Source organism: Rhinolophus sinicus, linkage group LG03 (assembly GCF_036562045.2).
Source record: "Rhinolophus sinicus isolate RSC01 linkage group LG03, ASM3656204v1, whole genome shotgun sequence".
Lineage (NCBI taxonomy): Eukaryota > Metazoa > Chordata > Mammalia > Chiroptera > Rhinolophidae > Rhinolophus > Rhinolophus sinicus.
In genome coordinates this window covers 13,268,022-13,291,570 of record NC_133753.1, presented here as the reverse complement: position 1 = coordinate 13,291,570, position 23,549 = coordinate 13,268,022, and the positions used below count along the sequence as shown (strand labels likewise).

The window sequence follows — 23,549 nt, the reverse complement described above, 5'->3', positions numbered from 1 at the left end:
GTCCCAGTGAGGAACTGAATACCCCAAATGGCCTTTCTTGAGATCTGAAGATACAGGCCATTCAAAAAGGGCATATGTGGGAGACGGAGGGGGTGGAGTATACTTCAGAGGCAAGTTATTCTCTTTAGAATATGGAGGTCTTGAACTGCTCACAAAGATTCCATCCTACCAGTACCTTCATTTTAACGAAAGAAAGATTAGGGAAGAATCTGTTAAACTGAGAAAACGGGAAAGATTGCCTCATCCAAGAGGCTTCTAGGCCCATAGCCTCAGCTCATAGATAGAACGGGGAAGGTAGTATCCATTAACCACCTGAAATTGTATGCAAAATTCTGCATTTTCATCAGATTCTCAAAGGGGTCCGTGACCCCTCTAAAAGTCAAAGATCACGCACAAGTCTGACAACTACAAACTCAAATTCTGGTTCTTTTGCTTATCAGCCGTGTGATCACCCAGATTAGTGGAGCAAATCACCCAATTTTTCAGAACTTCAGTTTCCTCATTTTAAAATGGAAAAGATAATGCCTAACTCACAGTGCGGATCAAACAAGATAAGGCATGTTAAGCTTCCAGCACAATAACCTTCACCCACCCAGAAGGAGGACAGCAGACAGATGTTAAAGCTTCTAGTATTATAAAGAATGAAATCTGAAACCATATACATCACGGACAGTGACAGAATTTAGAGCCCCCAAAACACCATCAGTTCCCTATGTCCACCATTTTGTAACTTAACTCACAAACCTCCTCATATGAGCAGATTCACGCTTAATTCTTTATGGTCGTGAGACTACACTATCATGGCAGATTGTTGGTCAGAGGATCCACGGACATCCCTAATGTCTCCTAGGAGAGAAATTCAGTACTGGGATACTAACACCTCAGACTGTTACCCTTACATTTAATAGAAATGAGGTGAAGTTTGAAATAATACTCTATTTCTTTAAGTAAACAGGTTTCCAAATTCTGTCATAACTTATATGATGATATAATAGTTATTCTAAAATGCATATCTCCATCTTTGTATGTATAATTTCTCTACTTATTTTTATATGGCTGGTCCTTAATTATCTAGATCAAATGAGGAAAAGTAACAGACAATCCAAAAATCAAGAAAAAAAATCCTTGCCCATTCATACCTGGTTTCGAACTTTGAAAGATTTCTTATCTAGATGAAGAGGCCAATATACGATTTATATTTGCTTCAGGTGGTCCAGCAGATCTAACTAAAGATATTTACTGATCCACGTCTACACGTCAATCTTACCAGGTTTATAACATACATACCTAGATGAATAACTACTCAGCCCAAAAGGTTAAAAAGTTTGCACTTTTACTTCACACATATTTCAGCTATTTTTAGAATCCAAATGAAAACAGCTAGCACAGAGGAAATGCGCATGAAATTCTTGAGGTCTACTCAGGTAACAGTCAAGATAAGGTCAGTGGATATTTGGAATACCTGAGACACTAATTTAAAATAAAACGTTCTGACGGCCAAGAACACTTTCTAAAGTTGCGCTTAAGAGTAAGGGCTTGCAATATATGCTTTATTCCTCTCTTTTCCAACAAATCCCTTAGCCAAAAAATTTCTCCATCAGCCAGAAAACACTACGAGAGGAATCTGTTTGAACTTCAGAAAAGCTGACACTCCCCTTGATACAGCAATCTTACCTCAGGGAGTCACTAAAACGAGATCATTTTCTAAGTGTTTCAAAAGAAGCCCCAAAGTGAAAAAGAAATAAAAGTCTAAATAAAAAGGCGCTTTTCCACCTGTGTTCAAAGCTTTGTAAATGTTCAACTTTCTCCAGGAAATAAAATCATAGAGTGAATAAAGGCTGACGTAACAGAACTGCTTTCCATGCTTATGAATCTAAATTAAAAAAAAAAAAAAACCAGCCAGCTCAATTTTAAAACTAAGTAAACATTTACTCAGCAACTATGTATGTATGGTAAGGTACAATGCACTATTCCAGTCAATGGCAACAGAACAGTTCCCTTCTGATGGAGCTTACGTGTTAAGGAATAAAAACTTGACATATGTGTGATACACTTCAAATACAATTTTTAAAACATTTTTTGTAGATCTGTGCTATACCACAGAGAGCAACCAAATGCCAAAGCCTATAATTATAATTTTAAAATGAAAAGTCGTAGTAAGAACTTCTACATTATGCTAGACTTTCCACCTTACTCAACAAAATGCTTTGGAGATCATTTTAGGGAGGCGGAGTATTGATCTCAGCATCAAAATTGTAGTTGTGTATGTACTCCATGTGTGCAGACAACGAAATGGGTCCACCTTCCCCTCTACATACAAGAAACACTCAGAAACAGCTGGAAAAAAAGCTGCCCTCTAAAATTTAGGTTGTAAAACTAATACATGATGTAGCATAGCGAAAACATGAAAAAGTTACCTCCAAAAGGCTTTCAGGGTTTTATAACTTCCCTGTTTACTAACTGGAGATTTCAGAGCTTTTTTAAAAAACTCCATCTGCCTACCTATCAACTTAAGCTGAAAAAGGACATAAAGATAAAGGAAGGCAACCTAGACAAGAAATAATAGTTTGCAATGAATGTAATTAAAACCCATGACAACAAGATAAAAATGTGATTATCAAACAAAATATAAGATCTTAAAAGGATTATTGAGAAAGACATACCCTAAAAGAAAAAATATAAACCTTAATCCAAAATTTCATAAAACTTTTTTTGTTGTTGTTTTAATCCTAGGAGTTAGATTGAGGGCAAGACAGAAGAAATAGATAAATAACGAAGTAGAAACCCCACTGAAGCTCTGTTGTTTTGAGGGCAATGAGGCAGTGACATTGTACAATTTAATTTCAGCTAGCATCAAAACAGAGGTTCAAATATGACTAAAAGGCTAAATGGTATACTAAACATTTAACAATTTAGTAATGTAAGAAGTGGCCACTATACGTGTTTGTATTATAAGAGCGCTTTATAAACAAGCATGTGTTCTCTTAGGAAAAGGAAGAAACAAAAGATATTTGTTAATTTGAAGAGAAGCCGGGTGGTCACCACAACATGGAAATGGGGAATCACAAACCTTAACAGCAATGAAGAGGAACACTTTAGCGAGTTTCCGAAATGCCAGGTCCTCTGCTAAATGTTTTACATTTAACATAGACTCCTCAGAACCATCATCAAGCACATACTATTATCATCCCTAATTTACAGATAAAAAGCAGTGGATTTGGGATATTAAGTAATTTGCCCAAAGTCACACAACTCACGAGCGGCAGCACTGAGGTCCAAACCAGGTGTTTGATTCAACTGGCAAATGTCTTAACCACTGTGTTAAACAGCTTTCTCAAGAGGCAAATAGAGGCAGTGCCCACCTAAGTGCTGCCCAGAAAGGGTACGATACTCAAAGGAACTTGTCTGGTCTGGGAAGCAGTACAGTTCCCCTTATGAAGACATGTAAGGTTTTCAGGGCAACCTCCCTTCTCTGATTCCTTGCTCACCAAGCAACTTCTGCTTTGCTCTGGCTCCCAGGAGGCCTGCCTACAGGGAGATCATAGCCTGGCCAGCGGGCACACATACTTGGGGACATTTGGCAGTTCCATAACGTGGAGTTAATTACTATACTTACGTATCATTCTCAGTGATCTGGGGTAACACAGGTCTTATTCCCTGATACATTAGGTTTTTAAGCCTGACCACCTCACTCTAGATTGTGCTGATTCCATGAAGGTGACACTGCCCTGTGGGTGTGGCTGTGCCCAGCTGACACCCTCTTATCTCAACACCTCCATCAAACCCCTATAACGTATACTTTCAAAATTAGAGAGAAAGTTTTCTCATTCCCCTTAAACTCTATAAAGACTTTCACAGCCTCTCTTGAAAAAGTGTTGTGAAATTCAGAATGAATGATATGCAGAGAATTTCAACAGCTCTCTAAGAGGCTGTTGCTACAACGAATGGCAACATTTTCCAATGAGGATATTTTTTCCCCTTTATAAAAGTCACTTTCCACGGTTCAAATATGGTGAGTTTTAAAAAAGCTAACACTCTAACTAAATTGGATATAAGTATATTTATTAACCATTCTGTTTTTAGTTTCTTAGTATATTATAAAATACCCAACATTGAAAAAGAAAGACAAACATCATATACCCACACAACCAGTTTAAGAAATAAAAATACTACCGACATAGTTGAAGCCTCTGGGTGTAGCATTACAATGGTATTATTGTATAGCCCTTTAATTGTCATTTTAGATGTGAAATAGTATTCAATTAGCAAAAAAAGAAAAGACATTTTTCTCCCCCAATTTAAATCTGGGCAGTAGCAAAGCTTGTCAGCCAAATCTATGTGCTATGATAATTCTGAGTTTGATTGATGGGAAAATAGCACAAAGTAACATACCAGTATCTCTTGTTACAATTCCCATAAGTGATGTATGGACACAAACTCAGAACAGGTGTTGCTGACTCAGGTTATTTCTGAACAGTCATTCAGTAAGATTAGGCTTGGGGCTGGAGCTATCTGTTCACATGCTATAGAGCACAGCTTCTGAAACTTTGAAAAGTTTGCTCTACAATCTAACTTTCTAACCCTGACTGTCGTTAAACGTTGGAAATGGTGGGACCCACCTATCTAGGAGCAAGACGTTTTCTAGGGATCACATTTGTTCCCCCTCAAAGCACTCGACCCTTCTGTTAAAAATCAGTCTCATTCTATACCCATAGCTGCATGAAGTTGCTTGTTCCTGCGTCTGATAACCTCAAACAAGGGATAGGAGCTTCTCTGGACTTCTTGACTATCAGAGAAGGAAGCCCTTGCCTGTGGGTTCAGTTCACCCAGTATTTACTGAGGACATTCCATGCCTTGTATTCTGGGTACAAAAATAAATTAACCACATAGTTCCTCAAGAAGTTGACTCCGTAGTGGTTGTAGGCAGACCTGGTGCATGAGAAAGAAGTTACAGGAAAAAGAAACCAAATTAGGAAAAATGGGTGAAGGAAGCAAAAAAGATGGAAGAAATGCAAGTAAGCAGGAGCCATCACTGAGGCCGGCTCTCCTGGTTTACTTTTCCCTCTACCGCTGCTCCATCTGATTCCTTCCAAGGCTGTCTTTCCTTTACTCAACACCGAGGGGCCTGCTACATCTTCTTTTTCTCTCCTGGACAGCCTCATACCCTCTCCCAGCTTTAATTAATTGACTGTGGCTGATGATTCCAAAATCTCTCGGATTCTCACCTGAGCTCCAGACCTGCCTATGCCTCTCAATTGGCATCTCAAAGTCAATACTTCTATAACTCAACTCACCGCACACCTCTCCTTTTCCCTTCAAACCAACTCCTCCTTTATGTTTCCTTTCTCAGTTACAGTCCCCATCATTTACCAGAAACCTGAGTATCAACCTAGACCACTGGCTAGCTCTTCCCCAGCACTCGGTAGGTAGGTACTGAGTATATCTCCAGATTCTACGCACTTCTCTCCATCCCCATCCAAATCTGGGTAACCACGATCTGCACCACAACTACTCCTATCTAATCATTCTCCAGAGGGCTCACTCTTTGAAAAACAAAAAACAAAAAACAATCATATCACACCTCCATTTAAAAACCCTTCACTAACTTCCCTATTACTTTCAGCACAAGCCCAAACCCTTGAACAAAAACCCCAAATTACATGGTCCCCTCCCCTCAGCCTTTCCTCTCCCCACTTCAGGCTCCAGGTAGATCACCTACTTCATGTCTTTGGCCCTGTCCAGTTCCTTTACCGGAAGTCTTTTCCAGCCCAATAGGACCATCCTGCCCCATCCTTCAGGTGCCAGCTCAGACATCACTTGCCCTGGAAAATTTTTCCTTTGCTGCCCCTCCCTACTGTCTATGGCACTCTCTACTTCCCCTATGATAGCATGGATCAGGCCTGTTTTCTTACTGGTCAACACTAGGGTCAACTCCTAATTCATATGTGCTTGGCACTTAATAAGTTTTTGATATGAATCATCAAATGACTGGATGGTCATCAAAGGCACGGTTAATCTATTCCTGACGCTTTATGAACTTTTTATAATATCAGTGGGATTCCCTGTTAGGAATATAACTCAGGCATTTATGTAGAATAACCAGTTTCTCCATCTTTCTCTTACCCTAGAACCCGGTGGCAAAAGGCTGAAAGGGTCCTAGGTTTAATTAGGGCCCTATTCTTCACATGTCTTACACAGCGTTTTAAATTTAAGACATGTCTAGATACTTGAAGACTCCACAACTTCCTACTGACCAGATTAGGGGTTTTCCAGGGAAAACCTCATTATGACTATAACAGTCTAGTTATTAGAACTTGGTTTTACATGCACATTAACTCACACCACCACTCAGGGTTAGGTACCACTCTTATCTCCATGGTTCAGATGAGAGAACTGGAGCCCAGAGAGGTCACATAACTCACCAACGGTTAAACAACTAGTTGGTGAGGAAACCAGAATTCAAACTCGGGCAATATGTCTCTAGAATCTCGGCCTGGTCTGTGGAAAATCATGAACATTGAATGACTGAATGAAGTCAGTAAGCTGTACCAGATCAGGATGACCCATTTGGAATTATATTAGAAAACAGAAACTCGATAATTCAAAATGCATTCAGGGGGCCGGCCCGGTGGCTCAGGCGATTAGAGCTCTGTGCTCCCAACTCCAAAGGCTGCCAGTTCGATTCCCACACGGGCCAGTGGGCTCTCAACCACAAGGTTGCCAGTTCAATTCCTTGAGTCCCGCAAGGGATGGTGGGCTCCGCCCCCTGCAACTAAGATTGAACATGGCACCTTGAGCTGAGCTGCGCCCCGAATGGCTCAGTTGGTTGGAGCGCATCCTCTCAACCACAAGGTTGCCAGTTCGACTCCTGCAAGGGATGGTGGGCTGTGCCCCCTGCAACTAGAAACGGCAACTGGACCTGGAGCTGAGCTGCACCCTCCACAACTAAGACTGAAAGGACAACAACTTGACTTGGAAAAAAGTCCTGGAAGTACACACTGTTCCCCAATAAAGTCCTGTTCCTCTTAAAAAAAAAGCATTCATATTTGATTTTGAATTATTTTGGGAAAACATGTATTTTCAAAACTCAGGCACTGTTCATTCTCTTATGGGGTACCCCCAAGGAAAGACCTCTTGTTCTGTATCTATTTCTTCCTCATAGGAAGGTGGGCTTGCTGGCTCAACTTAGATATCATGGCCAAGAATATGCTTTGAGAACCCACGGCCAGCACGCACTCCAGTGGCTGAGGAGCAAAGGCAGGCCAGAGAAGCTGGCAGCCTTTTTGGCAACTTACCTCCCGCAGCTCCAGTCTTTGGGCCACGGCCTCCAGGCTCTCCTGGCCAGTGCTCTCCACAGATAGTGTGAACTCCACAAACTCGTTATTGAGCAGCTGGATCCGGGCAACCAGGCAGCTCTTGCTGGACACTGTGTAGCGCCGGGTGCGTTTTAGTTTCAATCCAAATGGCAGTGGCATCTTCTTCTCTCTTCAAGAGTGGAGGGGTAAAGAGGGAAAGCACCGCCACCAATGCAGTGGTGGTGACGGAGGAAGAGGGCGATCCTTTCCTGCCGGGAGGAGTACTGTACAGTCTCCAGCTGCTCACCCAGCAGCTGCTGCCGCCATTAACACACAACTGAGTCTCCAAGGGCCAGGTGAAGGGAGCATCCACACCAGTGCTGAAGAAAGAGGAACACACTGGTTACATGCATGCACAATGGCAGCTTTGGACTTTGCTTTTCAAAATAAACATCAGTAAAGCTGTAGCCAAATAAGCTTTCCCTCTCCTCTGGAAAAAGAAGGCATTAGGAGGAACTGGGAGGCAGTGGGGAAGTTTATCATCAGAGCCGTATTAGACCCTGGGTCAGACTCCACCAGCCACTCATTCCTACAAACAGTGGTAACCACCACGTGTGGCTGTCTTCAGGATTAAATGAGACAATGACGGGCACTACTGTAACCCCACACTTAGTAGCTAGCATTAGTGGTCCTCTTTCTAGTTTAGATGGTTTTGTTTTTTCATAGTTCACTCTTTTTGGCTCATTACGCCAAACATCAGGGTTCTTTGGTCCTTAGGTGAGATAACTACAAGACACCTCCAAAAGAGTTATGTTCATGTCTCAGTCCCAAAAGGCAAATTAACCCTGAACCCAAATGGGAGGAATAATCCCCGCCAACATAGGGCAGCCGTGCAAACGGTTCAAAGGAGGTGAAGCGCTTAACAAGCCTTTGTAGAGCCGTGTAGGTTTATAAATATTTACGTCACAAAATTGATTTCTAAACAAATGATAAAAGACGCTACAAATACTTGTTATCGGATTACCACCGGAAGCAAGGAAGTGCTGAAAAGTGTGGCCCCCCGGCTCCTCTCCGGGTAAGGGCGCCTAAAGAGGCGCTAGGCCTTCACCTAAGCGGAGCCCAGAAGACGGGGCGGGCGAGACCTCAAACGCCATGCTGGGTTCAGGGAGGGAGCATGAGGCTCAGCAAGCCCATGAAGCGAAAGGAACAGCGGCGAGCCGGGGCTCTGACTCCTCCCGCGCCCTCCCGGGAGAAGAGCAGGCGGCGTTGCCTGGCCAACGTGCAGCTTCGGCAGCCCCGGAACCCTTCACCCGCCGCCGCGTTTCCCGACGGACGCGCTAGGGATGGTCCCGCCCGGCTGCTCCCGGAGGGAACTTTTAAAGGACCCAGCTCGAGCCCCCACAGGCTGTGGAGTTGTGGGCGCGGCCCGTGTGCGTCCCGGTTTGCAGCCTCCGGACTCCAAAGTGCGCGATTTACGTTTTTAATCACACCTGTCGGTGGTAACTCCTGGGCTGAAGCAAATTGGGCGTGAGCAGCTGGGGATTTTTACATTGACTGGATTTCTTTCCCCCTAAACGAATTGACAAAATCCCGGATATTTCCTGAATCCCGGGATAGTTCCCACCCTCCGTTTTCTTCGAGCAGAGGCTGCCCCTGCGACTGAATCGTTCAGCGAGGCTCGGCGGTGGCTGGTTACCCTGAACTTGGCTCGGGAACCGCACGGAGAAGCCTCGAGAGAAGCAGCCTTCTCAGCTTCACACTAAAACGGGCAGAGCTGGGACTCGATCGCAGACCTTTCATTCCCGGTCCTCTTTTCCGGTCTCCTGACTGGGTCTCAGCCCCAGACGTGATGAGCACTCGGGGCTGGGGGATGGCAGAGCTAGAAAATAGCGTTTAGCTATTACACTACGTTTGCCCAAACTTAACGTTTTGTAATTCCATTCCTCAACAGTGTATTGCATCTGAGTACAAAGCAGTGTAATGGGCATCGTGAGAAATCTAAGACGAATCTAAGCCGTTGCTGCCCTTAAGGAGATTACAAGCGTGCTATAATTACATACAGTGCTGGCTGTATCTCTAATAAAGTACCCAACCAAGTTTTCTGTCTGGTTTTTTGTTTGTTTGGGTTTGGGTTTTTTGAGCTCTGGTTATTCCCAGAAAATAAATAAACAAATAAATAAATAAGTAAATAAATAAATGTTAAAAACAAGGAATAAGAGGAAGGCCAGAGGGAAAACGAAAACTGGAACTATGGTACCTAAAGCCCGGTTAATGAACAGCATTTGCTGAGTGCCTTCTGTAGGTAAAAGCATCATACTAAGGAGGGAAATAGAAAATAAACACTATAAAACGATATGGTCTCCACTTAGTTGTTTTCAATATTTTTTTTTTGCTATGTCAGGGTATAAACTTAATAGACAGCTGAGGCAGAATGAAAAAAAAAAATCAAAAAATGAAAACATTAATACTTTTAACTAGAAAAGTGCCTAATGAGCCAGTAGTGTTTGTGTAAATTTGAAAATATTGTATATACATAACATATATACTAAATACTCTTTCATGAGATCAGGTGATGGATTTCAATTTTATATACAAATTATGGTAACTGGAAACAGGACAGATTAAGCAGTGTAGATGAAGAGACGATATTGCACATGTACAGAGGAAAAATAAATATTTGTATTAAGGGTGTTCAAATATGGTCGTTTCTTCACTGCAAGGATAGAACTATGCCTTGAAGGCACTAGATAGAACACAATATAACTTAATTATTAACTTAAGCTCTGATTAAGCAAACGCAGAGCAAAACTTTCAATTGTCCCTGAGATTTGAAATGTTTTACAGCATCAGTGATAAAAGCCAATGTGTTTTTTTATTTTGGTAGACGTTAAATAATGTAATTGAAAAAGTTGAGGGGGTATATTAGGTGCCTCCCCCAAAATCTCGGCCCAAAGACCTATCCATAAAACCTACTTTTTTAAAAAGTAAGGTTTTGCTTATTTAATAAAACCTACTGTGTTAAAATAATGTTCTGCTTAATTACAAAATTATCAATGATTTACACAACTTTTCAGTTATGTACAATATTTGCTACTCAATGTCTTCAAGTTATAAATGTTTGAGTAGAGGAGTAGAAATTTAGGATTTTTTTTGGGGGGGTCTGTTTCGGGTGTAAAATAATACGCAATAATTTGAAAGATGGTTGGATCTGGAATTATAAATTACCTAACTACTAAACAATGCATAATTAGCCTTTGAAAAGAAAAAACTAGGAGATACTTTGTTTCACTACAAAACCCATTCTGTTATGTAATCAGAAAACAGATACATATTAAATTCTGTTCAAGTTTTCAAAAGGCAGTCTGAGATATTTGTTAATTCATTTTAATGTTTTTCTCTTCACATGCCCTTTTCAAAAGTTTCTCAAATACACTTAAACTCTGAATCCTGTAGTTCCCCACCTTGCCACTAAGAGCCTCATATGTAATTTTGCCAATGATACTTTAAAATAAAATCATCACTAAAAAAGAGTACACCACATTTTTAGAGTAATATATAGATCTATAGCGTTAAATCAAACGTATGTTTCTTACGGAGAAAACGTAGACTAGAGTATAAAATGCCCTGGAAACCAAACAGACAACTATATTCAGAGTAAAATTACTGTCATATCCATCCGACACTTTAAAAAAAAACTGTCAGTAACTATTAGACGTACAGCGGTTGTCACTTGGAGCACACTTGAGTGTTTTGAATGTTTGAGGGCATACGCTATTATTATAAGGCTTTCTCAGCGAAAAAGAAAATAAGAAGAGTATGCCAAGAACGGCCAGTCTAATCAGGATTTGCAGAAATCACAAGTCGGAATTTGCAGACCCAAGAATTCTTTTTTTCCAGAGTAAACACTCTTTACTCCAAACACAAAACAAGTCATCACCAAACAGTCCTTACCTACTCCCTTCTCGCCAAAGTTATCTGGCAAATTTCGCACTTCAAATCCCGAGAGGCAAAAACATGCCCAAGACTTTTAACACCGTGATCCAGAATTAAGCTGCAACAATCAGCCGAGGAGTTCAGAACAGACGTTCAAGACCCCCTTTAGAAATTGCTCAAGTAGATCAGAAAGAACCTGGAAAAGGAAAACTTCTCTCTTTGTTACGCTCCTGCCCTCGGTCTGTAGCCGGGACCCGTGCTCCAGGACTCCTCCGCTGGCCGACGCGCTGGGGTCCCGGCTGGCGGGCACACCCCCGCGCTGGGCCCGAGCGCCCGCCCTCCGCCCGCCGGCCGGGACCCCGCGCCCTCACCTGCTCCCGCATCCTCGGGGCCGCGCGCACCGCTCAGCGGCCCGCCTCCCGGGGTCCCGCCGCGCGGCCGCTACAGCCGCGCCCGCACCGCGGCGCGCTCATGGGGCTCGCGAGCCTCACTTCCTGTCTCCAAAATCTCGGCCCGCAGACCATTCCCCTGGGCAGAGTCCGGCGGCGGCCGCGGGAAGGGGAAAGGCCTGGAGGTGGGGCCGGCCGGCGAGGAGCACCGCACAAAGAAAGCGCGCGGGGCCGGGGCGGCAGAAGACCGACGCACGGGCACGGGACGCACGGCTAGAGCTGCGGAGCAGCCGGGCCCAGGCGTCCCTCCCCCTGGGCCGGGCGGACGGATCCGGGGAGGCGGCGGCGGCCCGTGACCTCAGAGAGTTGGAATGCGGGCGGCAGGGCGCGGGGGAGGCGCGGACAGCTGCGCCCGGCCGCCGGGGAGGGGGCGCGCCTCTTCTTTTTTTAATCATATGACCACTTATTTTAAGAGTTTCCAAATAAAGCAAGGCTTTTAATAAAAATGAGGGGAGAGGGATATTAGTTCGTTTCCAGGTGAAGGGTTTTTGAATCCTGTGTTGTGAAGTGGTCTGTAAACTGCTATTGCTGGAGTTTTTCGTTTACTCTTGTACATTTCTGAGAATGATTCAAACATCCTATTGCTTCCTCCCATGCTTACCACGTCTAAGGTTATACCCCATAAAAAAGGAAAAACACTGATTAGTACTGGATGGGAAAGTCCCCTTTTTCTAGAAAGGGCTGATATGCCTCAAATACCGTGTCGGTCTCCAAGAAAAAGCTGTATGCATATGCCATACAAAGTTACGGCTATTAAGGACGGGGACTTCTGGGTCGACTTGTCTGGGTTCAAATCTCAGCGCCAACACCTGGGGGACCGCGTGCGAATTTCTTAACCTCTCTGTGGCTGCTTCCACCTCTATATATTGGGAATAATGATAATCACCATCCAGTACTTGTATTAAAAATGTGTGAAGTGTTTCTCTTAATTCTAGGCCGCACCAGCAATGATTAATACTAGACAGTATTATTACACTGCATTATTACTATATTGCAACACTTAAGGCAAAGAATAAAACTGTGTGACCCTAATACCATCATAACAGGGCATTTGATCTTTATTTGGCATGTGGTTTGAGTGTTTGCAGCAGAGAAACTTTCATTATGTAAATTTTAATTTAAATGATTTTTTTAAAATACTGTTGTTTCTGGAAAGCTTTATGTTACATCTCTTTCAAATCTCATTTTCTTCAACAATTACCAGACACTGACTGAGTACTGACTATGCATAAGTCATAATCCCTGTACACAGAAGACTGGTCTAGTGGGTGGTAAACACACCTACTCACCACACATACACAGCACAAAAAAGGCCTAAGTGGTGAGAGCTATCATAATAAGAGTGCTACCGAGAGCAAAACCTGGGCAAGGTTCAGGTTGGATCACCCAGCTCAAAGCAAGTAAGATTACATGTGTTGCTAATGGAAAACATATATATTGATTCTGTTTGTAATTGATATTTCAACTGGACATTCTGAGGGGGATCAGTTTGTGTGTGAGGAGAGAGACATGAAAAGGAGTCACTTTTCTGGTCTCCTAAGATAGAAAAATTGAAATTATGTGTGATTTTTCTCCCTTTCTCATCCAGCCTATCATCAAGACGTGGTATTTCCTCCTTTGAAATGTCTCACGAATTCTTTCTTTCCTCTGTTCCTCAATGCCCCCACCCATTCTAATCCAAACCCTCATCATTTTACATCCGGATTATTGCAACAAGGGTGGTCTTGCTTCGAGCTTCTCAGTTCTCTCTTCCTTCCATGCTAATACCAGGCTTAAGTCTTCCTTGGGTTTATCACTCCCAATGGACCCCCGAGGCTAAGCTTTTCTGCCTGACCTTTAGGACCTTTCTAAACTGGCCTCAACCTCTCCCATCATCTTATTTCTTTCTTCTCCTGAATGCCTGCATCAAGCTGTTTCTCCTGGCCAGAGCACCTGCGGCCCCCGCCCCCTTCCATTTGTCTAAGCCCTCTCTTTCTCTCCAAGCCTCAATTCAAGGCTTTGCTTCCAAGACAACTTTCTTTCCACTGTGATCTCCACATTTGGCAAGAACTTTAACACTGCTTCATGAAGGCTTCTTTTTTATCTCCCAGAATTCCTAGGACACCACTGGGCAAAGAGTAGGCACTAAATAAAAACGTGTTAATTGAATCGGGAAGAAAATAAAAGAATTTTAAAAATAGAAAATGATCATAAAGCCCAAGCGATGTTAGACAACTGAGTTGAACTTCCTCCTGCATAGTCCACAAGTATCATTTGCTGACCAAGTACTTAAGCTGTTTTCCCTCAACCATGTTAATTTGACAGTAACATACCCATGAGATGACTCTTGAACAACTTCATAATTTTAGAAATTATCATTTATTATTACATATTTATTTATTATAAATTTAGAAATTATTATTAGATTCTTTGTATGGAAGGAAGTGATTTATATGGTTCTACCCTAAAAGATGCAAAAGGGTGTAAGTAAAAAGCTGCTCCACACCTAGCTCTCCTCCCGAGGGTAACCACTGTTACCATAATTCTATGTATCCATCTAGAGTTCTTCTGGAAATAAATAAGCAATTACATAATTGCATCTTTACATCCTTGTTACTCAGAAAATGGCATATTATAAATACTTTTCATGTGAAGGTAATTCTTATTAAAATAAATTTAAATTTAATAAAGAAAATCCTGTACTAAAAAGATGTTCAGTGAAAAGGGAAGGAAATGTGGTTTGGGTGGAACATTGATTAGTACTTTCTTAGGAGTTAAGAAATTAATCTGCTTTGACAGCTTGGTGAGGACCTACTGTCCCTCACTATATAAATTACCATCCAGCAAGAATCTTACTTGAATGTGTGCCCCACCCCAGAGAGATAATGATGCCCGATGGGGGGCGGGGTAGGAACATTGGGGGTGAGAGCTAAAAATGTGAAATATCCTTAGGTCTCTGAATCCTCACTGTGTGCTCCATCTACCACACTCAATTCCCCCTCAGGTGTTGCACTTTTTCAGCCACAGAAGAGTGTGAATTTAGAGGCTAGATTTCCCTGGATATCAGAGAAATGATAGTGTTGGCAATATATTTGCTCAGCTAGACATGAAAATGGATAAAAATATCAGCCTCAGGAGCGAAAGTGACTACTGTGACTATAATTTCCAACACAGGGCTTTTAATCCAAGGGCAGACATGGTGTGAGATATTCACTATTGTAAAAACTTGTCCATTGACCCCACATTTACTGGATCTATTGGAAGCCAGAATCTGCAAAGAGAAAGGTAAGATGCATGGCCCTGTCCTCAAAGACTCACCTTGTGAGAAACAGGTGAGTAATTCTAGTACAGGAGGTGAATGAATATGCCAATAGGTATATATTCTAAGTGGTAAGGCCTGGAATCTAGAACAACAAATAAAAGTTCACTAAGCATTCAAAAAAAATGAGAGAAAAGTAGTCCAGGCTGGAGAAACCGCCCCCACACCCCCACTTCTGCCACTTCCGAAGAATGTGCAATACCCAGCTGGAATGCTGCCTGGAGAGGAGGCTGGAGATACTGGGGGGCCAGTGTTAAGAGGATTCACGGCTCCATGGAGTGGGGGTTAGTACTCAAGCCTCTATGACTTCAACTTATGCTTTTAGTCATCTTCTCTCTTTGAAAGACAGCCCAGAGTCCTCTTAGCCAGCACTGTGGGTGGTTCATTGAAATCTAGACCTCATTTCTATCCCCTAGAGCAAAATACGTCAGTCCTCCTGAACTGGAGAGACCCTCCATGCTAGAATTCTCAGGGTCCAGCCTAGTGTTTTTCAGACTGGATACCCTTTAACTGGTTTCTGTCAGGGCACTCTCATGATCATCTCCCTCTGGATGACATACAGTTTATGAGGTGGCATCTTACAGCGAAGCACCAGGAACAGTGTCAGCTCACTGGACACCATTGGTTTAATGGGCTTGCCCCCTCTGTGATCCAGACACTGTATGTGAGTACTAAATATGCGAGTTCTCAAGCAGTCTGCAGGTCTTGTCTTCCATAGTTTAAAAAGGATTATCCTGAAAATTAACTTTTTCTTGAATACCTTTTAATACAAGTTTCCCTATTCTGAATACATTTTAATGAAAACAATCTCTATTCTTTATAACATGTTCTTTCAATATTATCTAAATATTGACCAAGTATTTTGTACCCAGGAATAGCAAAATACGTTTTCATTCGCAGTTCTGAAATGGTGGGTAAACAAATAAGAGACCATGTACCTGTCTTTTGGATAGTGTCATGAATGTAGGGACCCAGTCTTACTCATCCTTGTGCTCTCACTCCTAGCACAGTATCTGGCTCAGGATAGGCATTTAATTTTTAATCAACAAACATAGTACTGTATGAGCCAGCAGGCACAGTTCAAAATGCTTCTCAAATACGAACTTATTTCATCCTCATTATAACCCAGTGAAGGAGAAACTGGTATCATACTTATGTCACAGAGAAGGAAACTGAGGCACAAAAAGAATAAACAACTTGCCTAAGGTTTCAGAGGGAGTAGCAGAGCTGGGATCCAAACCTAGACAGTCTGGCTCCAGTGTCCTTGTTCTCATCGACTCTGCTCTGCTGCCTCTCATCAATGTTGAATGAGTACATGATCACTGAATTTATCCATAAGGAATGCTTTTGCAATTTAGTCATTAATTTATTTTATCCTACAAATATTTAATAAGTGCTTACCACGTGTCTCCTGTCCTGAAAGACACGTTGGAGAAATACAGACCTACAAGTTTATAGTTCTGCTAGAGAGGACACACACACACACACTCACACACACACACATAAAATAAACATTACAGAGTATATTGTGTCATACTAGTAGCTCCCACATAGATGCTGTAGGAATTCAGAAGGAAAAACAGACCGGAGATGAAGGGCCACGTGGCAGACAGACCCTAGGTGGTCTCGATTCCTGCCCCTGCTGTCCACACCCTGTATAATCCCCTCGAGTGTGAGCAGTACCTGTGACTTGTTTGTGGCCAGTGAATATGACAAAGATGAGGGATTTTTGCAGATATAATCAAAGCCCTAAATCAACTGATGGGGGAGTGGGATCAGACCCTGACTTAACCAAGTGAAAGCCCTTAAAAGAGGGAATGGGTCTTCTCTGAGCTGAGAGACTGTCTTGGGGGGCTTACGTAAGCAGCCATGTTGGAGGAGGCCATGGCAAGGACTGTGGACAACCTCTAACACCTGAGGGAAATGCTGGGGCCCTCACTCATAAAGCTGCAAGGGCACTAATTCTGCTAACAACCTAAATGAGTTTGAGAGTGGCTTCTTCCTCAGTGAAGCCTCCAGGTGAGAACACAGTCAGCCAGACACCTCAACCGGAGCCTTGTGACACCCTGAGCATAGGACTGAGCTAAGCTGTGCTCAGATTCTAGACCCATGGAAACCACAAGATGATAAACACGTGTGTTTTAAGCTGCTAAGTGTGTGGTCATTTGCTATGCAGCAATGGATAACTAAGACCACTTCAGGAATTAGTGTATATGGGAGAGAAAGGAGACCTCGCTGTCTGTGCTTACTCTGATGCCACGGTTTTGTGAGCAGGAAGAGGAAGAAGTAAGCTGCTATTGGTAGAAATAGGGACGTCAGGGGTAGAATCCAATCTGAGTGGGGTAAGGGGAAGATGACGTGCTGAATTTGGAGAAAATACAAATGCCTGGAGTTATCTGGATTTGGGAGTGGGTTTAGGTAAGAAATCAGGGCTGATGGACAATTCCATTTTTAGCACAAAGAGTTGATATCCTGGGAATAAAAGAGTTCTACAAAGAACGGGGTTCAGAGAGAAAGAAGAATGAGGACTACTTTTTGGGGAAAGGCCACCGATGGGCATGGGAAAAGAAAAGCAGAACTACACCAGGGTAGTTGTGGAGTTAAACAAAGGACAATGTATACCTGTAATGGATTGGTTTTGCTGCGCAGGATATTCCCATTTTCCCTCCAAGTGTAATTATAATGCAACCGCTAGGAGGCAGTCTCTATTTTACAGGTAGAAAAACAGGTCTCAAGAGTTTTAACATCTAGACCAGATTCATACTAACAGTAAGAGAAAGCTGCATTCGAATTCGGATCCTACACCAAATCCAGGGATCTTACCGCTGAACATTTAATTCATCTGTATTTTCCAAAGGGGATAAAATCAGTAAGTGGGGAGAGGAAACGGAAGAATGAGGAGCTCTGCAGGTGCCCACAGACAAAAAGCCAAGTCAAGACCAAGCGCCCCTGCTCTCCCTGCCGCCGGCAGAGGGCGCCGCAACGCAGGCACCACCAGCCCAGGTGCGCGCAGGCGCAGGCGCAGGCGCACTCGGCTCGCTCCGGCGCGCCGGGACGGTGGGGGCGGGTCACGCAGAGCGAGCAGCCAGGAGCGGCGGTGGTTGTGGCTGTCGCGGGGCTGCGAGCTGTGAGACGACTTCGGGCTCCGGGTAAGCGAAGCGACGTGTAGTGCTGAACTCACCGCTCGCCACGGAGCCATGGAAATCGGCACCGAGATAAGCCGCAAGATCCGGGTGAGGCCCGCGTCGGGCGGGGGCGGGAAGCCGGGCCTCGGCGGGCGCGCGGTTGTCAGGAGTAACGGGGATGGTGGGCCCGGCCTGGACGCCGCGGCCTGGTCGCCGCCCAGCGCTCCTGACCCACCGCGGGGCCCGTGAGTGGCGCCTTCTCGGCCGGGTCTCTCCGGGCCTGGGCGCAGACGGGGCTTCAGAGAGCGCGGTGGGCAAAGGTGGGCAAAGGGGGCCGCGGCTGAAGAAGTAGCCGCTGGGAAACGGAAGGAGGCGTACGTAGGGGGCCCGGGAGAGCCTCCCACGGCTGCGCAGTGATCCGCTCTCGGGTCGCTGTTGGAGGGGGGCGCGGTAGGGGAGGGGGCCATAGCGCCTCCCCGCCCCCACCCGGACGCCGAGCCGGGTAGGAGGTGCGCGCACCCGCAAAGTTGTCTCGGCGCTTCTGAGTCGGTTTGTTTTCCAAGGGCTGCCTTTTCTCACACGCACGTTTTTTTCCCTCCCCCTCAGAGTGCCATTAAGGGGAAATTGCAAGAATTAGGAGCTTATGTTGGTAAGTAGTTTTGTGACTTTGCCTAATAGAATTTAGAGTTTGCAGCTAATTAAATTTTACTGAGTGCATTTTTCCCATCTTTTGACTTTGGGGAGACCCTTTTCTACTTTCAAGTGTGATACTCCCTGGATGCTTCATTTCCTTACCATCTTTCAATTGAAAGCTCCGTATGCGACTTTTTTTTTCCAAACTCCATTCTAATGTGTTATATTGAAACTGCTTGTTTTTCTCTGTTGAAGTTCCGTCATATTTTTATTGTTTTTCCTATTTTCATTTCCTCCTGATCTTCATTTTTCAGAATTATTTTGCGTATGACTGTTTGATGCTTTCTGGTATTTGCCTCTGTCGTGGTTCAGTGAGTTTTATTTTCAGACCTGTGTTTTTTCCTGTTCCTTTCTCTTTTTATCTCCCGACAATAATGTTTCCTCTTTCTCTATATTCTTTTATGGTTATAATTTGAGTGTTTACTCTGGGCCAGGCACTGTGCTTAACCATTGTATATGCATTAGGTCATGATAATCCTCAGGAGAACACTGGAAGGTAAGTAGTAATATCCCTAGTTGTACAAGCAAGAAAACTGAGGCTTTGAGTGTTTTCTTGACCAAGCTTGAGACCTGGGTTTGTTTGGCTCCAAAGCTGGTGCCTCATATAAAAACAATAGCTATCACTTACTGACAGTGGTTCTCAAGGTGTGGGAGACCCCAAGGGTCTCTGAAGTCAAAACAATTTTCATATTAACATGACAGCGTACTTGCCATTGTCATTGCGCTGACACTTGGATTGTGCAAAAGCAATGGTAGGTAAAATTGCCAGTACTTGAGCCTGAATCAGGAAATGAAGATCTCACACCAAACTCTATGAGAAATCCTATTCTTCACCTCTCCACTTGCAATTAAAAAAAAGCCAGTTTCATCTAAGAATGTAATTGATAAAGCAGTAAAAATATATTTTTTAATCCTGGCCTTTGAATGCGTCTTTCTAATATGCAGTGTGAGGAAATAGGAAATACTCATAATGATCCTGCCGTATGCTGAAGCATGATTGGTTGTCTTCTGTCACTGTGTTGAGAACTGAACTAGCTACCTTTTTCATGGAATATCATTTTTGACTTCAAAGAAGGACTGACAAGCTAGTTACATACACTTGGGTATTTGGCATTTTCCTGAGAGTGAGCAGAGGAAAAGCAGTGATACACTTTGCTGCCAATGACAAAAGTTGAGGTTTCAAATAAAAATTAGAGTTTTGAAAAATTTGTGTCTGCCTCCATGAACTTGATAGCTTCTTGGTACTTCAGAGAATTTCTCGTAAAATCAGTGGTGGTATTAACAAATGATTCTTTTATATTGTATAATGAAACACAGCAATGTGTCAGTGGTTTGTATAGTTCAGGGAACCAGTAGTTTTTCAAATGACCAATGCTGTTACAAAATTACACAAGGGTAAAAGATCCATTAAGATTCCAGGATGGATCAGTGGATTTTCACGTAACAGAGCATGAAAAAGTCATGAACATAGTATTAGTTTCCATATTAAAGAAACTACCACTTGTTGAGTTTTGGTGTAGTATCACAAAAGACTATCCACATTATCTGCAAAAGCCATTAAAATACTTGTTTTCCGACTACCTATCTGTGTAAGACCAGATTTTCTTCACATTCTTCAATTAGAACAGCATACCACAACAAGCTAAATGCAGAAGCAGAAATTAGAATCCAGCGTCTCATTTTATTTTTTTTGGAAACTTTTCTTTTTTAGGACTTTATTGGGAAGCAGTTTGTGTTTCCAGGACTTTATTGGGGAACAATGTGTTTTTCCCAGGACACATCAGCTCCAAGTCAAGTTGTTGTCCTTTCAATCTTAGTTGTGGAGGGCGCAGCTCAGTTCCAAGTCCAGTTGCCATTTTCAATCTAGTTGTTGGGGGGGATGCAGCCCACCATCCCTTGTGGGAGTTGAACCAGCAACTTTGTGATTGAGAGCACATACTCTAAGCTACTGAGCCATCCGGCTGCCTGGGAGCTCAGCAGCTGCTCAGTGGCATCTTGTTGTCTTCAATATAGTTGCGGAGGGCGCAGCTTACTGGCCCATGTGGGAATTGAACCGGCAACCCTGTTGCTCAGAGCTCGCACTCTAACCAACTGAGCCATCCGTCCGCCCCCAGCATCTCATTTTAAATCAGATGCTAAAGAGATGTAAAAAATATTTTTGCACTATTTTTTTTGGATTGGTAAATTATTTTTTGTAAATATTTGTTAATATAAATGGGTTTGTTAACATTTGATATGTGAATTATTTCAAATGAATAAATGCTTTTTAAAACTCGCAGTTTTAATTTTAGTATGGTAAATACCAGTAGATACACTTACGTAAATGAAACCTCTTTGGAGGTCATTGAGTTTTAAGAGTGTAAAGGGGGCCTGAGACCAAACAATTGGAGAATTGCAAATTTACCATGTGTTGGGCACATTTCATAAATTGTTTGCTGTCAGGATTGTTGTAAGACTTTAACAGATAAGAAAATTGAGGTTCAGAGGTTAAAGATGAGGAAGCTGAACCAGGGTTGATTTATTCTTTCATTCATTCAACGCTTAATGGATGTTAGCTACGTGTAAGGAACATGTTTGGAGTCAAAAAGAAAACCTACAGTGAGAATTTTCTTAATTCTATCAAATGAATGCACAAACATACTGAGTCTAAATTCAATCTTATTGGTGATTTCTGTCATTTGTCAAAAGTCTCAAACCAAGAATTTTGAGCCTGTTAAAAACCTGGTTGCAAACTTGAAGTCCAGTATGAGTGTTTATTAGCTTTCCCTCCATCTTTTCCCATCCCCACCCTGTACCCAGGCAACCACTGATCTCATTTATACAAAATTTCAGAAAATACAAAACGAAAATATATTGACAGCACAGTCTGTTCATTCCTATTACTGACATTATGAGGGAGAAAAACTCACGACTTCCAAAGCACCCCAACTTTTTTGTTTGTTGACCTTTCCTGGGTTTCCGCTGGTAGCCCCTAGTAGGTACACTTTGCATAAATAAAATACCAGGGTTATTTACTAAAATTTCCTGAAAGCAGTGGAACCTTTTGATACTCTACAAAAATAATAAATGGCTGGCTGCTTTTCCTTGCTTGTATCTCCTCTCATATTGTATGCTTCCATCAGATACTCTGATTTCTCTCCATTTGTAGATTGGGCTTTCTCAGTATATTTGTTGTTTTCTTGAACTGGATTTTTAATATTTCTCCTTGAAACAAATGTCTGATAGTTCTGAAATGAACCTTTTTTTTTTTTTTTTTTTTAATTTATTGGGGTGATGAACCTTTCTTCACATAGAAATATGAGTATTTGAGGTGTTAAAGGAATTTGTGTATCTGTGTGTCTGTGTAGGAATTAGAGTTCCTGATAAATGGCTTTTGCTTCCTTCTTTTCTTTGGTCATTTTTTGGTATTGTTGATTTTGTTCTTAGACCTCACCCTCATGATCACCATGTAGGAGGGTATTAGGATAAAACAATGAGTTGAAATTATTTAATTTTAAGATTGAAATCTTTAAATGATGTAGGGTTTTTAGGTGGTTTTAGTTTATTTGATGCTGCTGCAAGTTTGTTATCTGGAGTAATTGAAATCTGGCTTTGCGAAGGATAAAGGTGTTTTGAGAAATGAGTATCATTTTGAAACAAACACTAAATGAAACTCAGTTATTCTTGAGGAATATCGATATGCTTTCTGGAAGCTTCTCTGAAATTAATGAGCATTTTTAAAAAGACAAGGAAATGAGTACACTCTCCAGTATGGTACTGTTAATTCAGAGTACCTAGTTTTGTAAGTATCCCTTACTCAGTTCCCATCCTAGTGATTGAAATACGTGTAGAATGAAGAGGGAAAACTATTTTCTTGTCCAATGTAATTCTATTGTAGTAGAGCTGACATATTCTTAGATCTACATTGATATTTTCAAGCACATCAGCTTTAAATAGAAGAAAATATTGAGGAAAACATAAAAAAGTTTTTATATACTTTTCCTTTTAAATAGATGAAGAACTTCCTGATTACATTATGGTGATGGTGGCCAACAAGAAAAGTCAGGACCAAATGACAGAGGACCTGTCCCTGTTTCTAGGGAACAACACAATTCGATTCACCGTATGGTATGTTTCTGAATATTTATCCCTTAGACCAAAGCTTAGCACAATAGTAGCTATTGTCTGAAAAGAGGTTATTGACAGAGTAAGATTCAGTGTAGACAGGCAGGTTGAGAGCGAGGACAGCACAGCCCCTGGAGCCAGATTGCCAAGGTGGAATGATGAATCTGCCTCTTGCCTTGGTTTCACCATTTGTAAAATGGGAATAGTAAATCACCTTTATAGGGCGTTGTGAGGATTAAATGAGCTAATACATGTAATGTGTTTACAGCTGTGCCTGGCCCATAGCAAGTCCTTAGTATATGTTAACTGTAGTTACTATGTTTCTTTTGTAAGCTTCTACATCTTACCATTCCTTTCCTCTAACCAAAATCAGTTGCAGATGTTTTTTTGGACTGGGTTGACTTCCCAAATTGCTTTCTCCAATGAATTAACTCTTAGGGGGCCAAGGGTTTTTGAAAAAATTTCAAATAATTTTTTAAATGTTTGGAACTTTAAAATAGGTAACTGTGTTCAAATATAAATTAATATTATAATTGTCAACTTTTTCAAACCATATATTTGTTTAGTTAGAATACTGACTAACAGCATAAGATTCAGTTTACGAAGGCAGGCCAGGTGTTGGTACCAGGTTTGAGGGCTGGATAAGGGTAAT

At 42.3% G+C, this 23,549-nt stretch overlaps 2 protein-coding genes across 8 annotated transcripts in view; one reads left to right on the top strand and one right to left on the bottom strand.

Moving 5' to 3' along the window:
• Nucleotides 1–11,930, bottom strand: part of PTPN21 (protein tyrosine phosphatase non-receptor type 21) — a 66,558-nt gene extending 54,628 nt beyond the window's left edge. Inside the window, exons 1-2 of one of the 2 annotated variants that reach the window (XM_074327076.1) lie at nt 11,600–11,930; nt 7,296–7,675 (exon numbers count right to left, since the gene is read on the bottom strand). In XM_074327076.1, the coding sequence (XP_074183177.1) occupies nt 7,296–7,475 (180 nt within the window). In that variant the 5' untranslated portion in view covers nt 7,476–7,675; nt 11,600–11,930. Of the gene's footprint in view, nt 1–7,295; nt 7,676–11,246; nt 11,425–11,599 lie in introns of those variants that run through there. The other variant, XM_019744536.2, reaches the window with a different exon arrangement.
• Nucleotides 11,931–18,013: 6,083 nt separating this feature from the next.
• The window catches only part of ZC3H14 (zinc finger CCCH-type containing 14), a 36,264-nt gene continuing 30,728 nt past the window's right edge, over nt 18,014–23,549 (top strand). For 3 of the 6 annotated variants that reach the window (XM_019744671.2, XM_019744652.2, XM_019744642.2), the window contains exons 1-3: nt 18,014–18,208; nt 18,707–18,749; nt 22,786–22,900. In XM_019744671.2, the coding sequence (XP_019600230.2) occupies nt 18,173–18,208; nt 18,707–18,749; nt 22,786–22,900 (194 nt within the window). In that variant the 5' untranslated portion in view covers nt 18,014–18,172. The remainder of the gene's footprint in view (nt 18,209–18,706; nt 18,750–22,785; nt 22,901–23,549) is intronic. The other 3 variants (XM_019744661.2, XM_019744679.2, XM_019744691.2) reach the window with 3 other exon arrangements.